General features: G+C 59.1%; 1 protein-coding gene across 1 annotated transcript; it reads right to left on the bottom strand.

Moving 5' to 3' along the window:
* Window positions 1–378: 378 nt before the first annotated feature.
* Znf316 (zinc finger protein 316) lies at window positions 379–13,537 on the bottom strand. The gene is made up of 7 exons (XM_021652965.2): window positions 13,399–13,537; window positions 8,683–8,856; window positions 7,989–8,353; window positions 7,770–7,858; window positions 7,079–7,205; window positions 6,556–6,669; window positions 379–2,799 (listed from the first exon to the last, which is right to left on the bottom strand). Exons 3-7 carry the CDS (start codon window positions 8,326–8,328, stop codon window positions 527–529), a joined length of 2,943 nt encoding a protein of 980 aa, XP_021508640.1. The 5' UTR covers window positions 8,329–8,353; window positions 8,683–8,856; window positions 13,399–13,537; the 3' UTR covers window positions 379–526.
* Window positions 13,538–18,900: the final 5,363 nt, after the last annotated feature.

Here is an 18,900-nt window from a genome sequence, read left to right on the forward strand (position 1 = left end):
GATTTCCAAAGATAAGGCTTCCAACCCCAGGGCCTGGCTACCCGTATAGTGTCTTGCCTTTTCAAGTCCTCCCCACACTCTTCAGGCCGTGGAAGAGATGGAAATAAATACCAACAGCCGACAGAACAAAAGCTTTCCCTGCTCGAACCTCCATCCCCCCGAAACCTACTGAGGCTGCTGCCTACCACGAACTAGGTTCTGAAAACTCACTGGACACGCTCAAGTGACCAGAAGACGGTTCCCGAATCTCCCAGGAGAACGGGAAGAGGCCACGCCCTCCAAGAAGCCCGGGTTCGTCAGAGCCGGGCGAGCGACTCCCGACGGCGGGCTCCACACCCGGATCCGTGAGGAGCTAACTGGCCTCGCCCGCCATCCCTGCAGCGCGGAGCCAGGGATGGGTCGGCTTCGCGCAATGGCCCGCGCGCGCCCAAGCGAGAGCTGCAGCGAGGGGCGAGGGACCCGGGACACCCGACCCTGGGAATCCCCAGGCTCCGCGGAGCCGGGGCGCCGCGCACTCCCCCGGGCCTCACAGGACGCGGCCCTCGAAGGCGCCCGAGGGCCCGGCGGAGGCGGCGGGCTCGGAGCCGAAGCTGGTCCCGCCCGCGAACTCCAGCAGCGTCCCGGGGCCCGCGCCCGGCGGCGGGGGCGGGGGCGGCGGTGCGGCCCCAGCGGGCGGCGCGGCCTCGGCGGGGGCGCCCCGGGCCTGCGCGCCGCCCGGGCCGCGGTGCGTCTTCATGTGCGTGAGCAGGTGCGAGCTCTGCGAGAAGCGGCGGCCGCAGCTGGCGCAGGCGTAGGGCCGCTCGCCCGTGTGCGTGCGCTGGTGCGTGACGAGCACCGAGCGCTGCGAGAAGCGCTTGCCGCACTCGGGGCAGGGGAAGGGCCGTTCGCCCGTGTGGCCGCGCCGGTGCTTGGCCAGGTTGGAGCGCTGCGCGAAGCCGCGGCCGCAGTCGGCGCAGCGAAACGGCTTCTCGCCCGTGTGCGTGCGCCGGTGGCGCTTGAAGTCCGAGCTGTGGCCGAAGCCCTTGCCGCAGTCCGGGCAGCGGTGCGGCTTCTCCTCGGCGTGTGCCCACTGGTGCCGCGTGAGCGCCGCGCTCTGGCCGAAGCGCCGGCCGCACTCGCCGCAAGCGTAGGGCCGCTCGCCTGTGTGCGCGCGCCCGTGCGCTGTGAGGTGCGCGCGCCGGCTGAAGCCCGCCCCGCACACGCCGCACACGAACGGCTTCTCGCCCGTGTGGCCGCGCACGTGCGCCGCCAGGTGCGAGCCGCGGGCGAAGCGGGCGCCGCACTCCGGGCACGGGAAGGGCCGCTCGCCCGTGTGGGTGCGCCGGTGGCGCGCCAGGTGCGAGCCGTACACGAAGCTCTTGCCGCAGTCGGCGCAGCGGTGCGGCCGCTCGCCCGCGTGGTAGCGTTGGTGCTTGGCGAGCGCCGCGCGCCGCCCGAACGTCTTGCCGCAGTCGGAGCAGATCCACGGGCTCTCCTCCTCCGCCAGCGCGCCGGGCGCGGGCCCCGCCAGCAGCGAGCCGGCGGCGGGCGCCAAGGCCCGGAGGCCGCCGTCCGGCCCGCCCCCCGGGCCCGCGCCCTCCAGGGACAGCGGGGCGCCCAGGGCGCGCGCCAGGAGGCGCCCGTCGGCCTGCAGCCGTCCAGAGAACTCGGGGAAGCCCAGAATGGGGAAAGCGTCCGGATGCAGCCAGGACTTGGGGTGCACGGGGAAGGGGAAGCCGAGCGGGTGCGGGCCCCCGCCCTCCGCCAGGCCGTTGCCCAGCTCCCGGGGCCGCCCGTCCGCCTCCGGCTCCTTCTCGCTGTCGGGGACAGTCGTCTCCGCCGCCACCACCTCCTCCTCCTGGTGCTCTCCGGCTTCGGCCTCGGGGCGTCCGTCGGGCTCGCCGGCCCCGGGCTCTCCAGGCTCCGGGGGCCCGGCCTCCGGCTCCGGGGGCCCCGGCACCCCCGCCTCGGGGGGCGCGCCCCCGCCGGCCTTCGCGCAGCCGCCGCCGCGCCGGTGCCGCTGGAAGTCGGCGCGCAGGCGGAAGGCCCGGCCGCAGTCCGGGCAGCCGTGCGGGCGCGCGGCGGCGTGCACGGCCTGGTGGCGGGCGAGCGCCGAGCTCTGGCTGAAGCTGCGGCCGCAGTGCGCGCACGGGTAGGGCCGCTCGCCCGTGTGCGTGCGCTGGTGCGTCACCAGGTAGGAGCGCCGGCCGAAGCCCGCGCCGCAGAAGGCGCAGCGGTAGGGCCGCTCGCCCGTGTGGATGCGCCGGTGCGTGACCAGGTGCGACTTGTAGACGAAGCGCTTGCCGCAGTCCGGGCACGGGAAGGGCTTCTCGCCGGTGTGTGTGCGCCGGTGGATGGCCAGGTGCGAGCGGTACACGAAGCCCTTGCCGCACTCCTCGCAGCCGAAGGGCTTGACGGCCGCGTGGTAGCGCTGGTGCTTGGCCAGGCGCGAACGGTGCGGGAACACTTTGCCGCACACGTCACACGTGGTCTCGGGGCGTCCGAGGGGGACAGCCACCGCGGGAAATGCCCAGGGCGCCAGGAAACCGTCCCCGCGCTCCCGCCCGGGCAGGAAGTGTTTCGCTTGCATCTCCTCCGCCAGGAGGCCGAGGCTGGCCGGGTTGGCCGGGAGACCCCAAACCTCTGGGGTCTGTGTGGCGTCTGAGTCGTCGGGGCCCCAAGTCCCGGGCACGTCCCCCACGCCATAGGCGGCAGACCACAACCCCGGGGGCTCGTTCTCCTCCTCAGCCATCTCGGCAAGGAAGTCCTCGTCGTCTTCCTCCTCGTGGTCTTCTAGGTCATCGGTCCAGAACCACGCTCCTGAAGGTGAAAAGACAGTTGGAGACAGTACAGGAGACTGGCAGGGAGCTCAGCCTCCGTGGTAGCCAGGCCCTGGAATCCTTAGGTCAGACTCGTTTCCGTAAAGCTAGAGGTGGTGCATGCCGCAGCCAGTACTGGCCAGCTCCAAGGCAGGAAAGCTGAAGGCCTCCCCTAGCTCCGGACGGGAAAGCCAGGGTTCCCCACTTGCCAGGCTGTGGGGGATAGGAGGCTGCACTGCGGTAGTTTAGCAAGCGGGTTCCTGTGGGCAGGAAAGGGCACCGGGGTGAAGCGTGGGGCCCTTCAGGCCCAGGCACCCAGCATGGCTGTTCCAGCCACGTCCGCGGCATGGAGGACCCGCCTCTGTAAAGCCCGTCCTTCAGCATCTCGCCCTCTACTTGTCTTTACCGGTGGCCACGGAGTAAGATCCGTACCTGCCTTTCTGACCCACCCCAAACTCCTCCAAATGAAGATGCGCTCAGGGAGAGTTCCTTCCCTTGCTGGGGACAGTCCCCGGGGGGGGGGGGGAGCATACCACAGTGATATGCCAGGTCTACGGATGTTGGCAATCTCACAGAGGGCTGCCAGGGAGGCGTCTGAACTGCAGCTGCCCTGTATGTGCTATGCAGAGGTCTGTATGTGACCCCCAAAGAGCTCACAACCCACAGAATTGAGAACTGCTGCTCCAAGGTGCCCTTGGGCGCACACGCACTGCCCCTGGCTGAGCGACCTCTCCCGGTCATCTCCCTTTCCTGTGGTCATTGGCTGAATTGCTGGGTAACCGGGAGTTGCTGGGGCTGCCCAGACAGATGCCAACTGTCCCAGGCTGGCAGTCTGTACTTTGACGGATGACACGAGGGCTCCAGACTGCCCCCACTCCACGATTACTTGCTAGTTATTGGATTCTTGCTGCCTTTTAGACTACATCTCCATCCATTAAACTACACAGCTGGTCCAAATTCTGTGTGTGAAATTCCTTTCTATCCTTCACTTTCAGAAAGGGGGCTGGGGCGTGGCTGAGTCCTACCGCTTGCCACACAAGTACCAACTCCTGAGTTCAATTCCCAGGACCCATATGAAAAGCCCGAAGTGGAAGTGTGTGCTTGTGATCCCAAAATAGGGAAAGCAGAGATGGGCAGAATCCTGGCACACACTGACCAGCCAGCCTAGTCATCAAGCCCAGGATCCCAGCGAGAAACCGCCTCCTGTGTTGACCTCTGGCCCCTGCGCACACCTGCACACCTCACACAGCATATCAAGATAGGAAAACTGGCAGAAGCCTGCAGCAGAGCGAGCGGGGCCTGACCCTACAGGGCCAGGTTCTGCTCTGGAAGCTGCTGGAAGATAAAGCGCTAGGAAAGGAGGCAGGAAGGATCTGTGTCAGAGCAAACAGCCAGGCACACACAGACACGGAGAGCAGCAGCCACCGGGGCATCCTGCAGGCAGGAAGCAGGGCTAAGCCCCGGGCAGTGGTCTCTCCAAGCCAATGGATGTTCATACGGACCAAGGGCCCTGGGATGGAGGCTGAGGATGAGCGGGAGGGGAGAGCTGCGGGAGGGGAGGTTGAAGATGGAAGCCAGGGTTACTAGCATACCTAGCGCACAGCCTCAAGAGCGGGTGGGACTCTGAAGGTGGCAACACCTGAGTGAAGGAACGTGGCCAGGAGTCCACACGTCACATACAGCTCAACACACAGGGGCAGACGAGAGAAAATTACAGTCTTGTCTTACAAGACTAACTTAGAAGTCCAGATGGCCAGCCTAGAGATAGGGTCTGTCCTGTCAGACTCGGCACGCTCAGTCCCCAGCTGGTCCTGCTGGGCTGAACGAATAAACAGGAGGCAGAGAAGAAGGGAGGCAGCCGCTGACCAGCCTCAGAGGGAAGAAGGAAGCCCTCAGGGCTTCTCGCTGACCCTGCCATCACATCTGTATCCCCCTGGGCAGTCATGCGGCACATCAGACATGCCATGGGGAGGCCAGGGAAATAGCTCAGTGAGTAAAGCGTTCGCCATGCACGTATGACAACCCAAGTTCAAATCCCTAGCACCAGGGAAAAGCCAGGCATGGGAGCATGAGGCTAATCCCACAAGCCACCTAGCAGGACCTACGCAGTGGTGCAAAGACTGCCTGTCTCAAGGTGGAAGTTAAGAAGTGATGCCCCAGGTTGTCGTCTGACCTCACACGTGGTGTCACTAGGTAACTCTGGCTGGCATCAAACAAACTGCCTTTGTCTCCAGAGTGCCGGGCTCAAAGACATGTGCCCACACCAGGCTTAAGAGAAAATGCTTTAAAACATCGGTTCTCAACCCATGGGTCATGACCTATTGGGAATCAAATGACCTTTTCACAGATGTAAACCACAGATGTTTACAATTCCCAACAGCAGCAAAGTTACAGTTACGAAGTAGCAACGACAATAACTTTATGGCTGAGCGTCACCACAACACTCACCACAACACGTATTAAAGGGCCGCAGCGCCAGAACGGTTGAGAGCTTCTGTTTTAAAAGATGCTCCTGGACCCTGTACCAACTGGTGCTCTACAGACAGGGCCAGGCCACCAGCGCCAACACTATGGCTTGCCACACAGGGCCTGTTAACCGGTCCTCAAAAAGAGCTGCCAACTCTAGCCAGGTGCACAGCTTGGTGTCACGTGTCACCTGGTGTCACCTGCACTGAAAAGGACCAGACTCTGCCCCTGGACCCTTCAAGAGAATGGAGCATGAGGGCACATTCTGAACCTATACTCAAGAGGCTGGTCAGCACTGGCTTGGGTCCTGCTCTCTCTAAGTGCTTTTTCTCAATGTGTCCACGAATGGAACACCCCTCCCGCTTGGGTCCTACCTCCTCCTGGGCCTCATCTGAAAGGCTAGATTCCTTGCTGCCCCTCAGTGAGCTTCACAGTTTCTCTGTGTAGCCTTGGCTGTCCTTGATTTGCTTTGTAGACCAGGCTGGCCTGGAACTCACAGAGATCCACCTGCCTCTGCCTCCGCCTCCTGAGTGCTGGGATCAAAGGAGTGTGCCACCATGCCCGGCTTGTCTTTTCATTTTGATATACATTTGTGATAACTCCAGCTGTCCCACCTTGGGCTGAGGGCACCCCCCCCAAAAGGGACGCCTCCCAGGCATGGGCCTCCATCACCCCAAAGTCGCCACAGCATATTCCACGTGACTAGGAGGAGCCCAGCAGGCTCAGGCTGCGATCTGCGGGTTGAGTACCATGCGGGAAGTGGGTTCTGGGAGTTGGACAGGCAGAGCCCGAGCCAGCAGGGCAAGGCACCCAGAGGAGGAAAACACCAGTGAGACTGTTGCAAAGAAAATATGCTGGATAGCGCCAGAGGTGGTGAAGGGACTGGGGCACCTTACGAAGAAATGGCAACTGGGTTGGGAAGCCAGGTTACTGGTTAGTTGGAGGGTAGAAAGCCACACCAATAGTCTGGTAGGTTTCTGGGCCAGCTTGCCAGCTCCTCTCATTTATAAATGAAGGGAAAAAATAACCTCACGGACTCCCACGGTTCTCTAAGGACACATATTAGCACTTAGAGCTGGGAAGCTGGACCATGGGGACTTGGAGCTGAGGGCAAGGGCAGCAGCCTGACTCTTCCCAGCCACTCCACACTCCCAAACATCAGCATTGGCAGCGTGAGGGAGGCAGAGGCAGCAGGTCTGCGGAGAGCTGCTCTTGGTAAAGGCTGAAGCTGGACACAACTCTGAGCAATCATGCTGCAGGAACACCCCCTCCCCATACACACAAGACTCACCCGTGTAGACACCAGTGACAATGTCTCCCTCCTCGGGATGGGGGCTGTCAGGGACCCAAGGTTCTTCTCCTTGTTCAAGGTGGAAGATCAGATCCGGCTTAGGGATTGGGTACCCTGACCAGGAGAGGAACAGATGGCAGCTGCAGGGGTGGCTGTCCCAATGGGCCCCAAGCTCTCCCTGTCCACACACAGGTCCTCTGCTCTCTGACCCCTCCCCCAGCCTCTGCTCTGTGACATCCTACAGTCCATCCCTGGATACCCTGTCTTCTGTACCCACCTCCCTTTCCACGCCCACCCCAGACACCTTCCCCAGCAAGATGAGATCCCCACCCTTTCTCCTCCTCCCTGGAGGCTTCTGGGGCTGCGCAGCCGAGAGGCCAGAGCGAACCAACAACTTCATAGCATATGTCCACCTGGTTCAGACCCCCTCAGCCAGAGACGGAACCCTGGTGCTCAAGAAGCACTCCCTTTGCCAGCGAAGCCCTCAGCCCTCACAGCTGACTGGCTCAGGGTCCTTCCTTACCCAAGGAGACCAGGATCCCATAGTTCTCCTGCATTACTTCCCGGTAGAGGTCCCGCTGGTCCACATCCAGCCTCTCCCACTCCTCCAGCGAGAAGTACACAGCCACGTCTTCGAAGGTCACCAACCCCTGAGGGATGCAGAGCCCCAGGAGCCAGGCTGAAGGGATGCCCTGCCTCCAACACCCACGTGAAGTTAGGTCAGAAAACACCACCCGGATGCAGCCCAGCACCTCACTATTGATGGGTGACATGTGCCCAGATGGTACTGCAGTCTCTCAGGCCTCTTACCTAGTGACAGAGTCCTCTCCAGAGATGAAAACAGAGGCCCTCACTAGCATGGCCCCTCCTATGTCACAGACTGGTCCCAGCAAATACATTGGCTACCAACTCAGCTGAGTATGGACGCCAGTGCCTGACCTAACAGTGGGAAACAGACCCAAGGAGAGTCATTCTAGAAGACTCCAACCTGACTTGGGGGTGGGGTGGGGGCAGCCAGAATGCTCAGGACAACAGAATGGCCTGGGAAGGCACAGGGACCTGGGAAAAACAGAACCACAAAAACCCTGGGCCTGGAACCTGGCGCCTTGTCCTCAGTCAAGAGCCACCACCCACAGAAGGCTCCAGACCTCGGGTGTGAGGACACTGGGGAAGGGCTGAGCACCGCCCTGAGTGGCATCTGCAGGGTGGCTCACCTGGGTCAGGAAATGCTCCTCATCTTCCTCCTCCTCTTCCTCCAGATCCTCATCCTGAGTTGTGGGAGACACCCGGGCGGCCTGCAGGGCTGAGAGGGAGACTGCTTAGTGACTGGTATCGGGCTGGCCGGCAGGGCGGGGCTCCAGGCTGCGCCCACACCTCAGACGAAAGCCTCCCACGGACCCCACCCCTGGCAGCAGCGGAGTCCCAGTGCTTACCTTTCCCTTGAAGAACTGGTGACTCGGCATCGGCACCACTGCTGAGCCGCTCCTGGGTCCCTGCGCTCAGAGTCTGCTCCGATGCCAGCACCTCCTCCACATCATCACCGTCACCATCATCACTGCTGTCCTCTGAGTTGGCCTCCACCGCCATCTCTGCCACCTTCTCCTGAACGTGTGTGGTCACTTCCTCTCCTATCACTTCCTGCCCTTCTTCCCCCTCCATCTCCTCTCGCCCCTTTTCCTCCTCCTCCTCAGGGTCAGCATCACATTCTGACCCATCTTCCACAGGCTCCAGCTGGGTAGCCGGGGAGTCTGGAGTACGGTGAAGGGCAGCCATTGTCCGGGGAGAGCCTCCGTGGGGCCTGAAACAAAGGCACTTTGCAGGGGAGGCCACAAGGGCTGAGGCGGGGCCTGAGTTTTGCCAGCTCAGGCTCTGTGACTGGACAGGGTGCGCCCATCAAGACCACCTAGAAGGCCCCTCCCACCAGCCTCCGCGACGTAGCCATGTGTCTAGTGTGAGCCGTAACCTGTTCCTGGGTGACTCACCCATTTTCTCAACCCAGTCCCCTCGAGGACCCGAGGGAGCGCAGGGTACAGCCAACAGAGCCCCGGGGGTCCACATTTACTGATGGGTGAGTGTCACCTAGCAGGGCAGCCTGTCCCACACAGACAGCGAAGAGAAGCAGCTTACCCGGCCGTCAGCGCACATGAACCAGGGCAGGCCCGAGAAACGGCAGACGGCTGGCAACTACGCAGCTCGGAAGGTTGCAGGGCTGGGAGAGCACCTTGCTTCGCCTCTTGGGAGTGGCGGGGGCAGAGGGGAGCGGAGAGCACCCATTAGCCAGCACGCTCTCAGGCCCCTTTCCTGTGCGCCAAGGGAGAGACAGGGAGGGCCATGAACACGTATCACACTGCTGCCAATCCTTCCCCAACTCCAGGGGTGCTGTGCAAATCTCAGCTAGTCGTGGAGATGGAGTCTGGCTCACAGGGGACATGCAGGGTGACATTGCTTCAAGTCAAGGATCAGAGATGACGAATGGATGAATGTCAACGCCTTGGAGGGTCACAGGGTCATACCCCCCCAATGACGTCACAGACTCAGTCCAGTTACACCTGGCCTAGATCCTAGAGCCACAGGCTGAAGGGGTGGGGGGGGGGGGGCCTACAGCCACTAATCTGTCCCGTGTCTACAAAGAACCAGCCCAGTAAATCTCCAGGATGGGAAGTTCTGTGTTGTATGTGTTTTTTTTTTTTTATTTGTGGAGTGGGGGTGCATGTCATGGCAAACACAGAGATTGGGGGACAATTTGCAGGGGTCAGTTCTCCCCTTCCACCCCAAGGGCCTCAGGGACCAAGCTCAGGTCATGCGGCTTGGCAGCAAGGGCTGTCCGTCAGCTGTCTCGGCACCTCCCGGGCCCACTGTGGTTTTCACGACTTCATTCCTTGTCACCATCCTGTCCCCCAGTACCCGCCCTGTGTCTCAGATCTGAAGACTGTATTTCAAGGCAAAGCAAGCCACCCCCGCCCCAGCATGCTGAGTTCCAAAAAGATCCTGAAATGATCTTTCAGGCCACACCAAGACGCTGGAGCCACCTCAGTGGACAGTATTGCCTCAGGATGCTTAAAACCAGACTGTGGCAGGTAAAGACGCCCAGGGCCATGAGAACAGTCGGGCCGTTGTGACCAATATTCCCACGGACACACATGAGCGGCCTGCTCAGGCTGGCTCACCTGTGTCCCTTCCCCTCTCTGTTCAGACATCTTTAAAACCTACGCTCTGGGGGCTGGAGAAATGGCTCAGTGGTTAGGGGCACTGGCTAGTGGTTACAGGACCCGGGTCCAATCCCCGGATCCCACATGGCAGCTCACAGCCACGTGTAACTCCAGTTTCAGGAAATCCATTTCCTTTTGGGCCCTCTGTGGGCACCAGGCACGCAAGTACTCCACAGACATACATGGAGACAGAACACTTACATGTGCATTTTTTTACAATAAATCTAGGTTTTGGTACTGGGGAGGTGGCTCAGTCAGTAACGGGCTCCCTTCACACGCACGAAGACCAGAGTTCGTTCCCCAGAAAGTACAAACTGGACAGGAGGTGCATGCCAGTAATCCCAGTACTGTGAAGGCAGAGACAGGAGGTTTCATGGGACTTGCTGGCCAGGCAATGTGGCCAACTCAGTGAGTTCCAGGTTCAGTGATAGACCCTGGCTCAAAAACAAAAGGAAAAGGGGAAAACAAACAAACAAACAAGGTAGACAGCGATTTAAGACCCCCAGCACCGACTTCGGGCCTCCACACATGCTCATACACACCTATGCACATGGAATCTCAGACGTGCTCCACACACTGAGAAAGTAAACGGAAGTGAGCGGTCAAAACAAAACTAAACAAGCCCCATAGTTTAGCAGCTGGAACTCCCTGGCATCGCTGTCAGCGCCAACCCCTCCATACCCACGGGCTGGGCCTCCTGACGTCCGGAAGTGCCCCCTGTTGTGACTGTCTCGAGCTAGACTCAGAAGCACCCATCTCAAAGATCAAAGCTACAAAGCTAGGCCCAAGAGAAGCACCCCAGGCCTCCAGGGCTCTTTGGTGTTGGAAGATGCCTGAAGGGTATGCACACACTGCCTTATGCTGCCCTGGACAGCACTCGGGGACACGGGAGTTGGGGGGGGGAGTTCCCAAGCACCAGCCACCTCAGACCTAGAGAAGGATTCTGCTTACTCAGGCCTAAGGCTGTAGATTCGTGCTCAGCACAGACACCCACAGAACAAACTGCCTGCCTACCACCTTGGGCAGCAACTTCAGACTCCCCTGGGCCAGACTTTAACTGTAAGGACCCACCAGACTTTCATCTGTAAGGACCCAAGGAAAGAAGAAAGCTGCGGCTGGGAGGTAATTCTGAGTTCAGTCCTCCAGCAGCTGTGGGGGTGGGGGAGAGCGGGAGAGCTGTCTGTCCGTAAATCCAGCCCTGGGCGGTGCTGGCAGGTGGCCTGAAGCCCTGGGTTCAGAGAGACACTGCCTCAAATAATATAGAGGAGAGTGACTACGGAAGACAGCTGATGCTGACCTGTCATCCACGTGCACACTTGAGTGTATGTACCTGCACGCACATGCACCCACACAGAACTGTGTGCCTACATTGTAAGAAAAGAAGAGGAAGCCCACCCTGGCTGTGTCTCTTCCCAGGCAGCGCCCACATTTTCTTTACTGAAGAATATTCGACTGAGGGATGAGGAAGAGTCCCACTTTCTTCCCCCTGACACAGCAGTCGCTCCAGTACTTACTGAAGACACAGCCCAAAGATCTATAGCTAATGTTTTTGTTTTTTTGCATCAGTGTCAGGGCTCAACTGTCTCTCCACAACAGGCCAACCACAGACTGGAGAAAGGGAACCTCAAACCAAAACCTGGCCCAGAAACAATGGGGAGACTCTGTACCCAAAGAGGACAGCGGATAAAGTCAAGTCCCTGTGCCAGGAGCAGGAGCGCACGCTGTAATCCCAGTGCAGAGGCAGGCGGAGCTCTGTGAGTTCGAGGCCAGCCTGGTCTACAGAGCAAGTCCAGGAGAGCCAGGGCTACACAGAGAAACCCTGTCTCAAAACAAAACAACAAATGGGAGTCCTTGGACCAGCCCCGTGATGGTTACTGCTGCACACCTGACAGGATCTGGAATCCCGAGAGCTGTCTCGGGGGTGGCCGGGAGGGGTTTGCTAGGTTAACTGAGAAGGGAGGATCCGCTCCGAATGGTATCACCCCATGGACCGGCATAAAAAGAGCTACAAGCTGAGCACTAGCATGCCTCTCTCTCTGCTTCCTGACTGCAGACACAAAGCGAGCAGCCGCCTCAAGCAGTGGCCCAAGTCTCCCCCCCCCCCCCGGGATGGTCTGTACCTTTAAACTGTGAGCCAAAACAAATGCTTCCTCCCTTAACTTGCCTATTGTCAGGGCAGAGCAAGGAGGAAAAAAAAGCCATTAAAAGCCTCTAAGGTCAACAGTCCATGGGAAGACAGGGCAGAAGCCAAGAAACACGTGATGCTCCCGGTGCCCTGATCCAGGATTCGGAGCAAAAGTTCTGAAAACCTGTCTGACCGGGGGTAAGCCTGTCAGGGCCCTGGGAGCTCCCGCCTCTCTGATAGTCTCACCCCAACTTCGGCCAATCAGTCCTCAGAAAGCCTTTCTGGTGGCTTCTCCCTGACCTCCCTTCCTAGAGTAGAGAGCAAGAGTCAAGTTCATGGCTTCGTCGGCCAGAACCCCTAGGTCACTTCAACCTGTGTTTCCGTTAAGTCCAGAGCCTCGGGGCACAGCGCTGCAGACATTCAGAATGGATGGGGCACTGACCATAAGCCGGGAGTGTGCAAAGACAAGAGTGGTAAAGTTTGAAAAGTTAGGAACGCCTGACAAGTCTCAAATCCAGGGGAACCCACGTGAAGGAGCATGTTTGTGTGTGTGCATGTACACGCATGCACGCTGGTATCTAGTTACTTTCATTCCTGCTCAGCAGCCCCCACTGACTTCAGGACTTTTTATCCAGAACGTCTTTCCCTGTTAGCTACAATCCGCACCATCTGCCAAGTTTCCGGAGCCCCTCCTCTCCAGGGTTGCTCCTGGAGGTCATTCGATCCCCCTTATGAGGCTCCTCAACCAGGCCAGCTATCCCCCCAAGACGGTAGCTACTTAACCAAAACTAAGTGGCAATGCCATCCATCCAGGCTGAGCGAGTGGGCTGAACCTCGCTCGTACCTGCACCTCCTCCTTCCCTCCTCGTGTCCACACCATGCACCTTAGATTCCGCCAACCCTAGGCATGAGTTCCGCCACCCACCTCGGGGGGCAACAGACTTGGCAGAGAGCAGCCCACTCAACCTCCATTTACAGATCAGACAGGCTGGGCCAAGGCCCCCAATGTCACAAAGCCGGCTGTGGGGCGCCAGGACAAGGTATTTCTCTCCTCTCCCTCCTTCTAGGGGGTTTACCTAGCATCCATCTCACGGTTGGGCAGGAGTGGTGACAGCCTTCTTTGGAAGGTGTCTCTCAGGGGGCGGGGGCAGCCCCGGCCCAGGTCCCGCCCCTGAGCTGGAGGGGGCGGCGCTGGCACCTTCCAGAGGTGCCGTGCTTGTCGTCGCAGGCCCGCCCCCTCCCACGCTGGAGTCTCCCTCTAGGGGGACGTGCCGCGCAGGCCCAGGCCGGTATCAGGTGGGAGGGTGATCAAGGGGCCTGGAAAATCCAGCTCGTGCAGCTGCAGCTCCGACCCCACCACGGACCCGTCCGGGAGCCCCGAGATCGCCCCACGGTCACCCGAGGCCTCCAGCGCCCGGGCACCCAAGACCGGCAGCCTTGCCGCCGCCACCGCCCCCCGCGAGCGCGTCCCGCCCGCGCGCACCTGCCGCGTCCGCGCGCCCCACTCACCGCGCGCGCGCCCGGGCCCGGCCGAGCCGCAGCGAGACACGGACTCGTGGGGGGGCTGTGACCACCGGGGACCCCCCCGCACTACACAAAGTGACGGCCGCGAGCTGCGCGACGGCGGAGGAGGCGGTGGCGCATGGGCACCGGAAGTGCCGCCCGCCGGCCCCGCCTTGTCCGCGCCCACAGGGGGGCACTTCCGGTCATGGGGCGTCGCGGGGCTCTAGGTGCAGACGGGATCCGCTTTGCTGCACCCCCACGTGCGTGGAAGATGTTTGTGGCTATTCACAGTGGGCGTCCCCGGACTGCTTGCCCCTCTAAGCCTCAAGAGACCCCTGCCCACCCTTGCAAGACAGCCAACCGCAGCGAACATCCTCCAGACGACAGCCTGGGTCCGCCGGCGCGAGTGCCAGGACGCGTGCGGAAGCCGTCCTCCTGTCCACCGGGCCCTTCCCGAATCTCATGATGGTGGAGAAGGGTGGTGGTCCCCCTGTGAATGTCCAGGCAGCGCGTGTCTGACCCTGACGTGGACAGGTGGCCGGGAGGTTGATGCCTTTTCGATGACCCACCACACCGTCTTCTGTGTGCAGGGACGCGCTGACAAGGGTGTGGCAGACAGAGGGCAGTCTGTTCAAGGCGTGAGGGGATCCTGTGGACTACCGCAGCCTAGTGCACGAAGCGTTGGAGTTTGAGGCCAGACTGGACTCGTGTTCTTCACCTCCCTAACCTGTCGTCCCCGGGCCTGGCATGCGGATTGGAAAGCAGCCTTGCAATGAATGGCCTCAGACAGGTTGAACCTTGACAGTCCAATGATCTATTCATGGCTGCTCTGCAGCCCCACAGAGGCCAGCGATACCCTGCAGTCCCTGGACCCTGAGCCTGCTAGCCAACGATGTTTGGAGCTGAATGCCCCAGGTACCTCTAGGGACCAACCCTGGAGGAGGAGACCCTCTGCCCTCACCTCTCTTCGCCCTCACCTCTCTTCGCGCCCTCACCTCCCGACACTGAGACATCTTTGTGAAGCTCTAGCCTGGATGCTTAGGGTTCGTGAGGCTTATCCGTCCAAGGCCAGCCTTGACCCCTGCCTCTCTCTGGCTGCCTCTACCTGTGGGTTCTTGAGGAACCAAAATTCACTCCTCTCCTGTCCACACACAGTCAAGCACACATAGAAGGAAGCTACTTCTCTCTCAGTCTTACCCTGTGAGAAACTAAAAAGCCGGTGATGGGTGTATATTCCTGCCATGTTCCATGCTCTGCTCACTCCCTATGTTCGCAGGCCCTGTTGTCATGTGGTCGGGAGGTGGGGGGAGGAAAACAGATCTTCAAACGGGGGTCATGTGTTGTAAGGATCATACAGCCAGCCCAGCGAGGTGGTGCATGCCCATAATCCCAGCATTCGGGGAGGCGGAGGCAGGCAGATCTCTGAGAGTTCAAGGCCAGCCTGGTCTACAGGATCCTGGTCCAGGATCGCCAAGGCAACACAGAAAAACCCTGTCTCGAGAAGCAAACAAACAACAACAACAAAATCATGCAGCCAAACACAGTATGCAAGCCTGAAGTCCTAGCTACTCTAGAGGATCATTAGTTCAAAGCCAGCCTGAGCAACTTAATAAGACCTTATCTCTAAAAATATTAAAAGCTGGGAGGTGGCTTAGCAGTACTGGGCCTGACTAAAATCCCATGGTGAGGGGCTGAAGTTATGGCTGGGTAGCGGACTGACTACCCAGAATTCACACCAGTGAGGGGCCAAGAAGGTGACTCAATGGAAGAGCACTAGTGAGGAGCTGGGGTGTGATCAATGGGAGAATGCTTAGCCAGCCTGCTCACGGCTTCTGATTTCATCCCAGCTCCTTCAAAAGCAAAACAATAGATAAGACGTTAGTGTTCCCTACAGCGGCTGGGTGCAATTTGAAGCCACATTTTTGGAGGGGAAAGGAGTAAGGAAAACAGGTGTATTTAGCTCACAGTTTTGGAGACCAAAAGTTCAAACAGCCTGGCACGGACTCTAGTGAGGCATCCTCCATCAGATTGGCCTGTGCCAGTTGATGTGGGAGGGCCCAGCCCACTGTGGGCGGAGCCACCTCTGGCAGAAGGGCCTGAACTGTGTAGAAAAGGTAGCTGAGCAAGGTAAGCCGTTTTCCTCCTCCGTTTCTACTTCAGTTCCTGCCTCGAGCTTCTGCCTTGGCCTTCCATGAAGATGGATGGTAACTTGCCGGTCCAAACAAACCCATCCTCTGTAAGATGCTTTTGCCTAGAGTGATTTATTACGGCCGGAGAAAAAGTAGCCCGAGCGGCTAGTCCCACTATGTAGCCCAGAATGGCCTTGACCTTGCGATCCTCCTGCTCCCACTAGCTGGGATTTCAGATGTGCTTCCTCCTCCCTGCCTGGTGTCGCTTTTGACACGAGCTGGGATGTAGCTAGGCCCACGGCTTGCCAACCGCCTGCCTCCCTGAAGGATACCTTCCGGGCTAGAACCCAGGGAAGGGAGGAGGAGCCAGCCTCAACGCTATGAGAAACCAGAAGCAGATGATGGATTTCTGAGAGAGAAGAAAGGAGATGGAGCACGCCCATATCATGGACTGGTCCAGCTGTCACCAGATGCAAACAGAGCTACAGGAGGGAGGGGATTGGCAGCCTGCCTGGGACCGATGCCTGCCCAGGCCTGTGCACCCCAAAAGAGCAGAAGCAAGAAAAGCAGCTGTGGGGTTGGGGAGATGGCTTGGTAGGTAAAGGGCTTTGCCATGCCAAGCATGAGGACCTGACTTTCATCCTGAACCCCAACGTAAAATGACACATGCTTGTCCACCTTGTGTCAGAGAAACAGAGCAAGAAGGATCCCTGGGCCTCAGTGTTCAGCCAGCCCAGCCGAATTGGTTCACACTCAGATCCCGGTGAGAGAGCTGGACTCTCATTTCCCTGCTTTCTGAGCTTAAGCTTCCACCCAGTGTCACCATCAGAAACAGGGTGTTGAGGGAGGGGCTCGGCTTGTCACAAAGCAATGAAGGCACAGCACACCTCGGGAAATCAAGAAAATCCGGAAGTTGTGACTGTGAAGCACATCCCCCACCCCAGCTCAAAGAACCCGTGCAAAGAGCTGAGAGGAAGACAGTCAAGTGGGTCCCTGGGCCTCCCTGGCACAGGTGGTAAGTACTCCAGCCTGACAGGCGGCCAGAGACTGGGACACGGGCCCTGGCTAACAGCCTGAGGGAGGAGCTTGGGTGATTGAGGGAGCCCCAACATAGTGGACAGCAGAAAGGTCATGTTTTGCCAAGCTGGTGGGGGTGTGATATGGCAGTCCTGGGGAGCAGCAGGAAGATAGGCAAAAGCTGTTGAGGTGGTACACAGGCCAGGCAGACAAAGGGGATGGCATGCAGGCGTGAGGACCTGGGTTCGATCCCCAGCGCCCACAGAGAAGTCAGGTGTGGTGGCACTGCGTGTAATTCCAACACTGGGGAGATGAAGACGAGAGGGTGCCTGGAGTTTGCTGGCAGCCAGTCTAGACAAACGAATGAACCCTAGATTGAATGAGAGACCCTGTCTGATAATGAGAGAGGAGGAGGAAGACAGGATTGCTGGAGCCCAGTGGCCAGCCAGTCCAGCTGAGTGAATGAACTGCAAGTTCACGAGCTACCCTGCCTCAAAAACTACGGTGGAGAAAGATCAAGAAAAACAACAGCAGATTCTGGACTCCACGTGGTCATGTATGTACACAAGGGCACCTGTATGTACACACACACACAGACACACACAGACAGACCAGAGCAGTTGAGTCACCTGGAGGGAAAAGGGACATGCTCTGAAGATGGAAACTATTCAACAGGAAACAGACCCTCCCCCGCCCTTAGAACCCCAAATGTCCCAGGTCTGCGGTGTGGTCAGTTGACACCAGCATGAGAAACGGACCATCTTCCCTTTGGATGAAGCCCCACTTCCTGTCCTGTCGTCCCCATCCACATCTGTCCCCTGCTGCCCCGCCCAGGTAACCAGCTCCGCTGTGACATCCCAGCTGAGAAAGGCAGCGGCCAGGCGTGCTGAGAGTCGCTGAGGAATGCTCGGGGCAGTCTGAAGGAAGGAGGGCGGCGCTTCTCTCGCTGGGTGCAAAGGAAGGTGATCAGAGGGCCCAACAGACAGCAGTGTTGGACCAATTCCAGGTCCCTGCCAAGAAGCAGAAGAACAGATGGGGGTGGGGCATCTTTCCTGGTGACAGAGGAATGCCCAAGGGGCCCTCTGAGACTCCTAAACTCTGTCTCAAAGTCTGTACCTCTGCCTCTGCACCCTCATTGCACACCTCAGCTGTAGCAAAAATCTGGTCCAGTCAGTTTATCCAGAAGCCCCACCCTCAGTATCTGATGGAACCCTCCCACCACCCCTAAGGGATTGATAGCTTGTCACCTGGCCTGCCTCCACAAGACCAGCCTCCGTCTGTTTAGCCAGATCCCCCCCCACCCCCCGTTCTTAGTCTGCCTCATCCGTGGACACCTGCCCCGCCCCCAGCTCCTTGGCGGCTTAGTCCGTGTTGTGTTCCTAATTAAGCTAGTTCTATCCTTAGGTCTCTGCGCCAAATTAAATGTGATTTTAGCATTTTTACTCTGAGTTTGCGTGTGTGTGTGTGTGTGTAGTTTCTGCATACTGTGTGCCCATGCTCAGAGGCCACAGGAGGATGTTGGGTGTCCTACTCTAGCGCTCTCTGCCGTATTCCCTTGAGACGGGATCCTTCACTGAATCTGGAGCTGGGCTGGCAGCCAGCGAGCTCTGGTGACCCTCCTGTCTCCACTTCCTAAAGCGCTGCGGCTGCAGGTACCTGCACAGCTTTTCACGCGGGTTCTAACGATTCAGACTCAGGTTTTAATGCTTGTGTAGCGAGTGTTGTTACCCACAGAACCATTTCCCCAGCTTTAATCTGTGTGTGTGTGGTGATGGGGAGATTCTTCTATAGCTAAGCCTGGCATAAAACTTGTCCCTAATCCTCCTGCCTCCACCTCCCAGGTGCTGGGATCACAAGCATGTGCCATTGTCCCCAGTTTATGAGGTGCTGGGGATCCAACCCAGGGCTTCTGACACCCTAGATAAGGCTCCTGCCAACTGAGCTGCATCCTGGCCACAGGAGTGTTAATTTCTTTTTCCAAGTGTCGCTCCAGGGGCTAGAGACATGGCTCGGGGGTCCAGGGCACTCGCTGTTCCTGGAGTGGGGTCCAGCGCAGGAATATGGAGATGGCCTGAAAACAGCTAAGGTTTAGAAGAAACGCTGCAGTATGAGATCAGCGCTCAAGCGTGGAGCTCCTGGCAGCCTCGTCAGAGGTTGTCTGGCTGCAGTTGCGTGTGGTCAGCAATGCAGCTGTGGCTGAGACAGCAGCCAGGCAGGAACACGCCTGAAGGAGGATCTGCAACAGGAAAGGGGATGCGGCAGCATCCTCCGTGTTAGTTAGCCTCTGACTCCGCAAGTAAATTAGAGAAATGAGAAGGCAGATGGAGAGGTTGGCTTGACCCTTGGGAGTCAAGGCTTGGGA

Source organism: Meriones unguiculatus, chromosome 15, assembly GCF_030254825.1.
Source record: "Meriones unguiculatus strain TT.TT164.6M chromosome 15, Bangor_MerUng_6.1, whole genome shotgun sequence".
NCBI lineage: Eukaryota > Metazoa > Chordata > Mammalia > Rodentia > Muridae > Meriones > Meriones unguiculatus.

Coding starts and splice junctions, on each gene's coding strand:
- Znf316 (XM_021652965.2), bottom strand. CDS start 8,328: ATGGCTGCCCTTCACCGTACTCCAGACTCCCCGGCTACCCAGCTGGAG. Junction 7,206..7,769: donor AGGAGCATTTCCTGACCCAG/GTGAGCCACCCT, acceptor TGCATCCCTCAG/GGGTTGGTGACCTTCGAAGA. Junction 6,670..7,078: donor TGGGATCCTGGTCTCCTTGG/GTAAGGAAGGAC, acceptor TCTCCTGGTCAG/GGTACCCAATCCCTAAGCCG.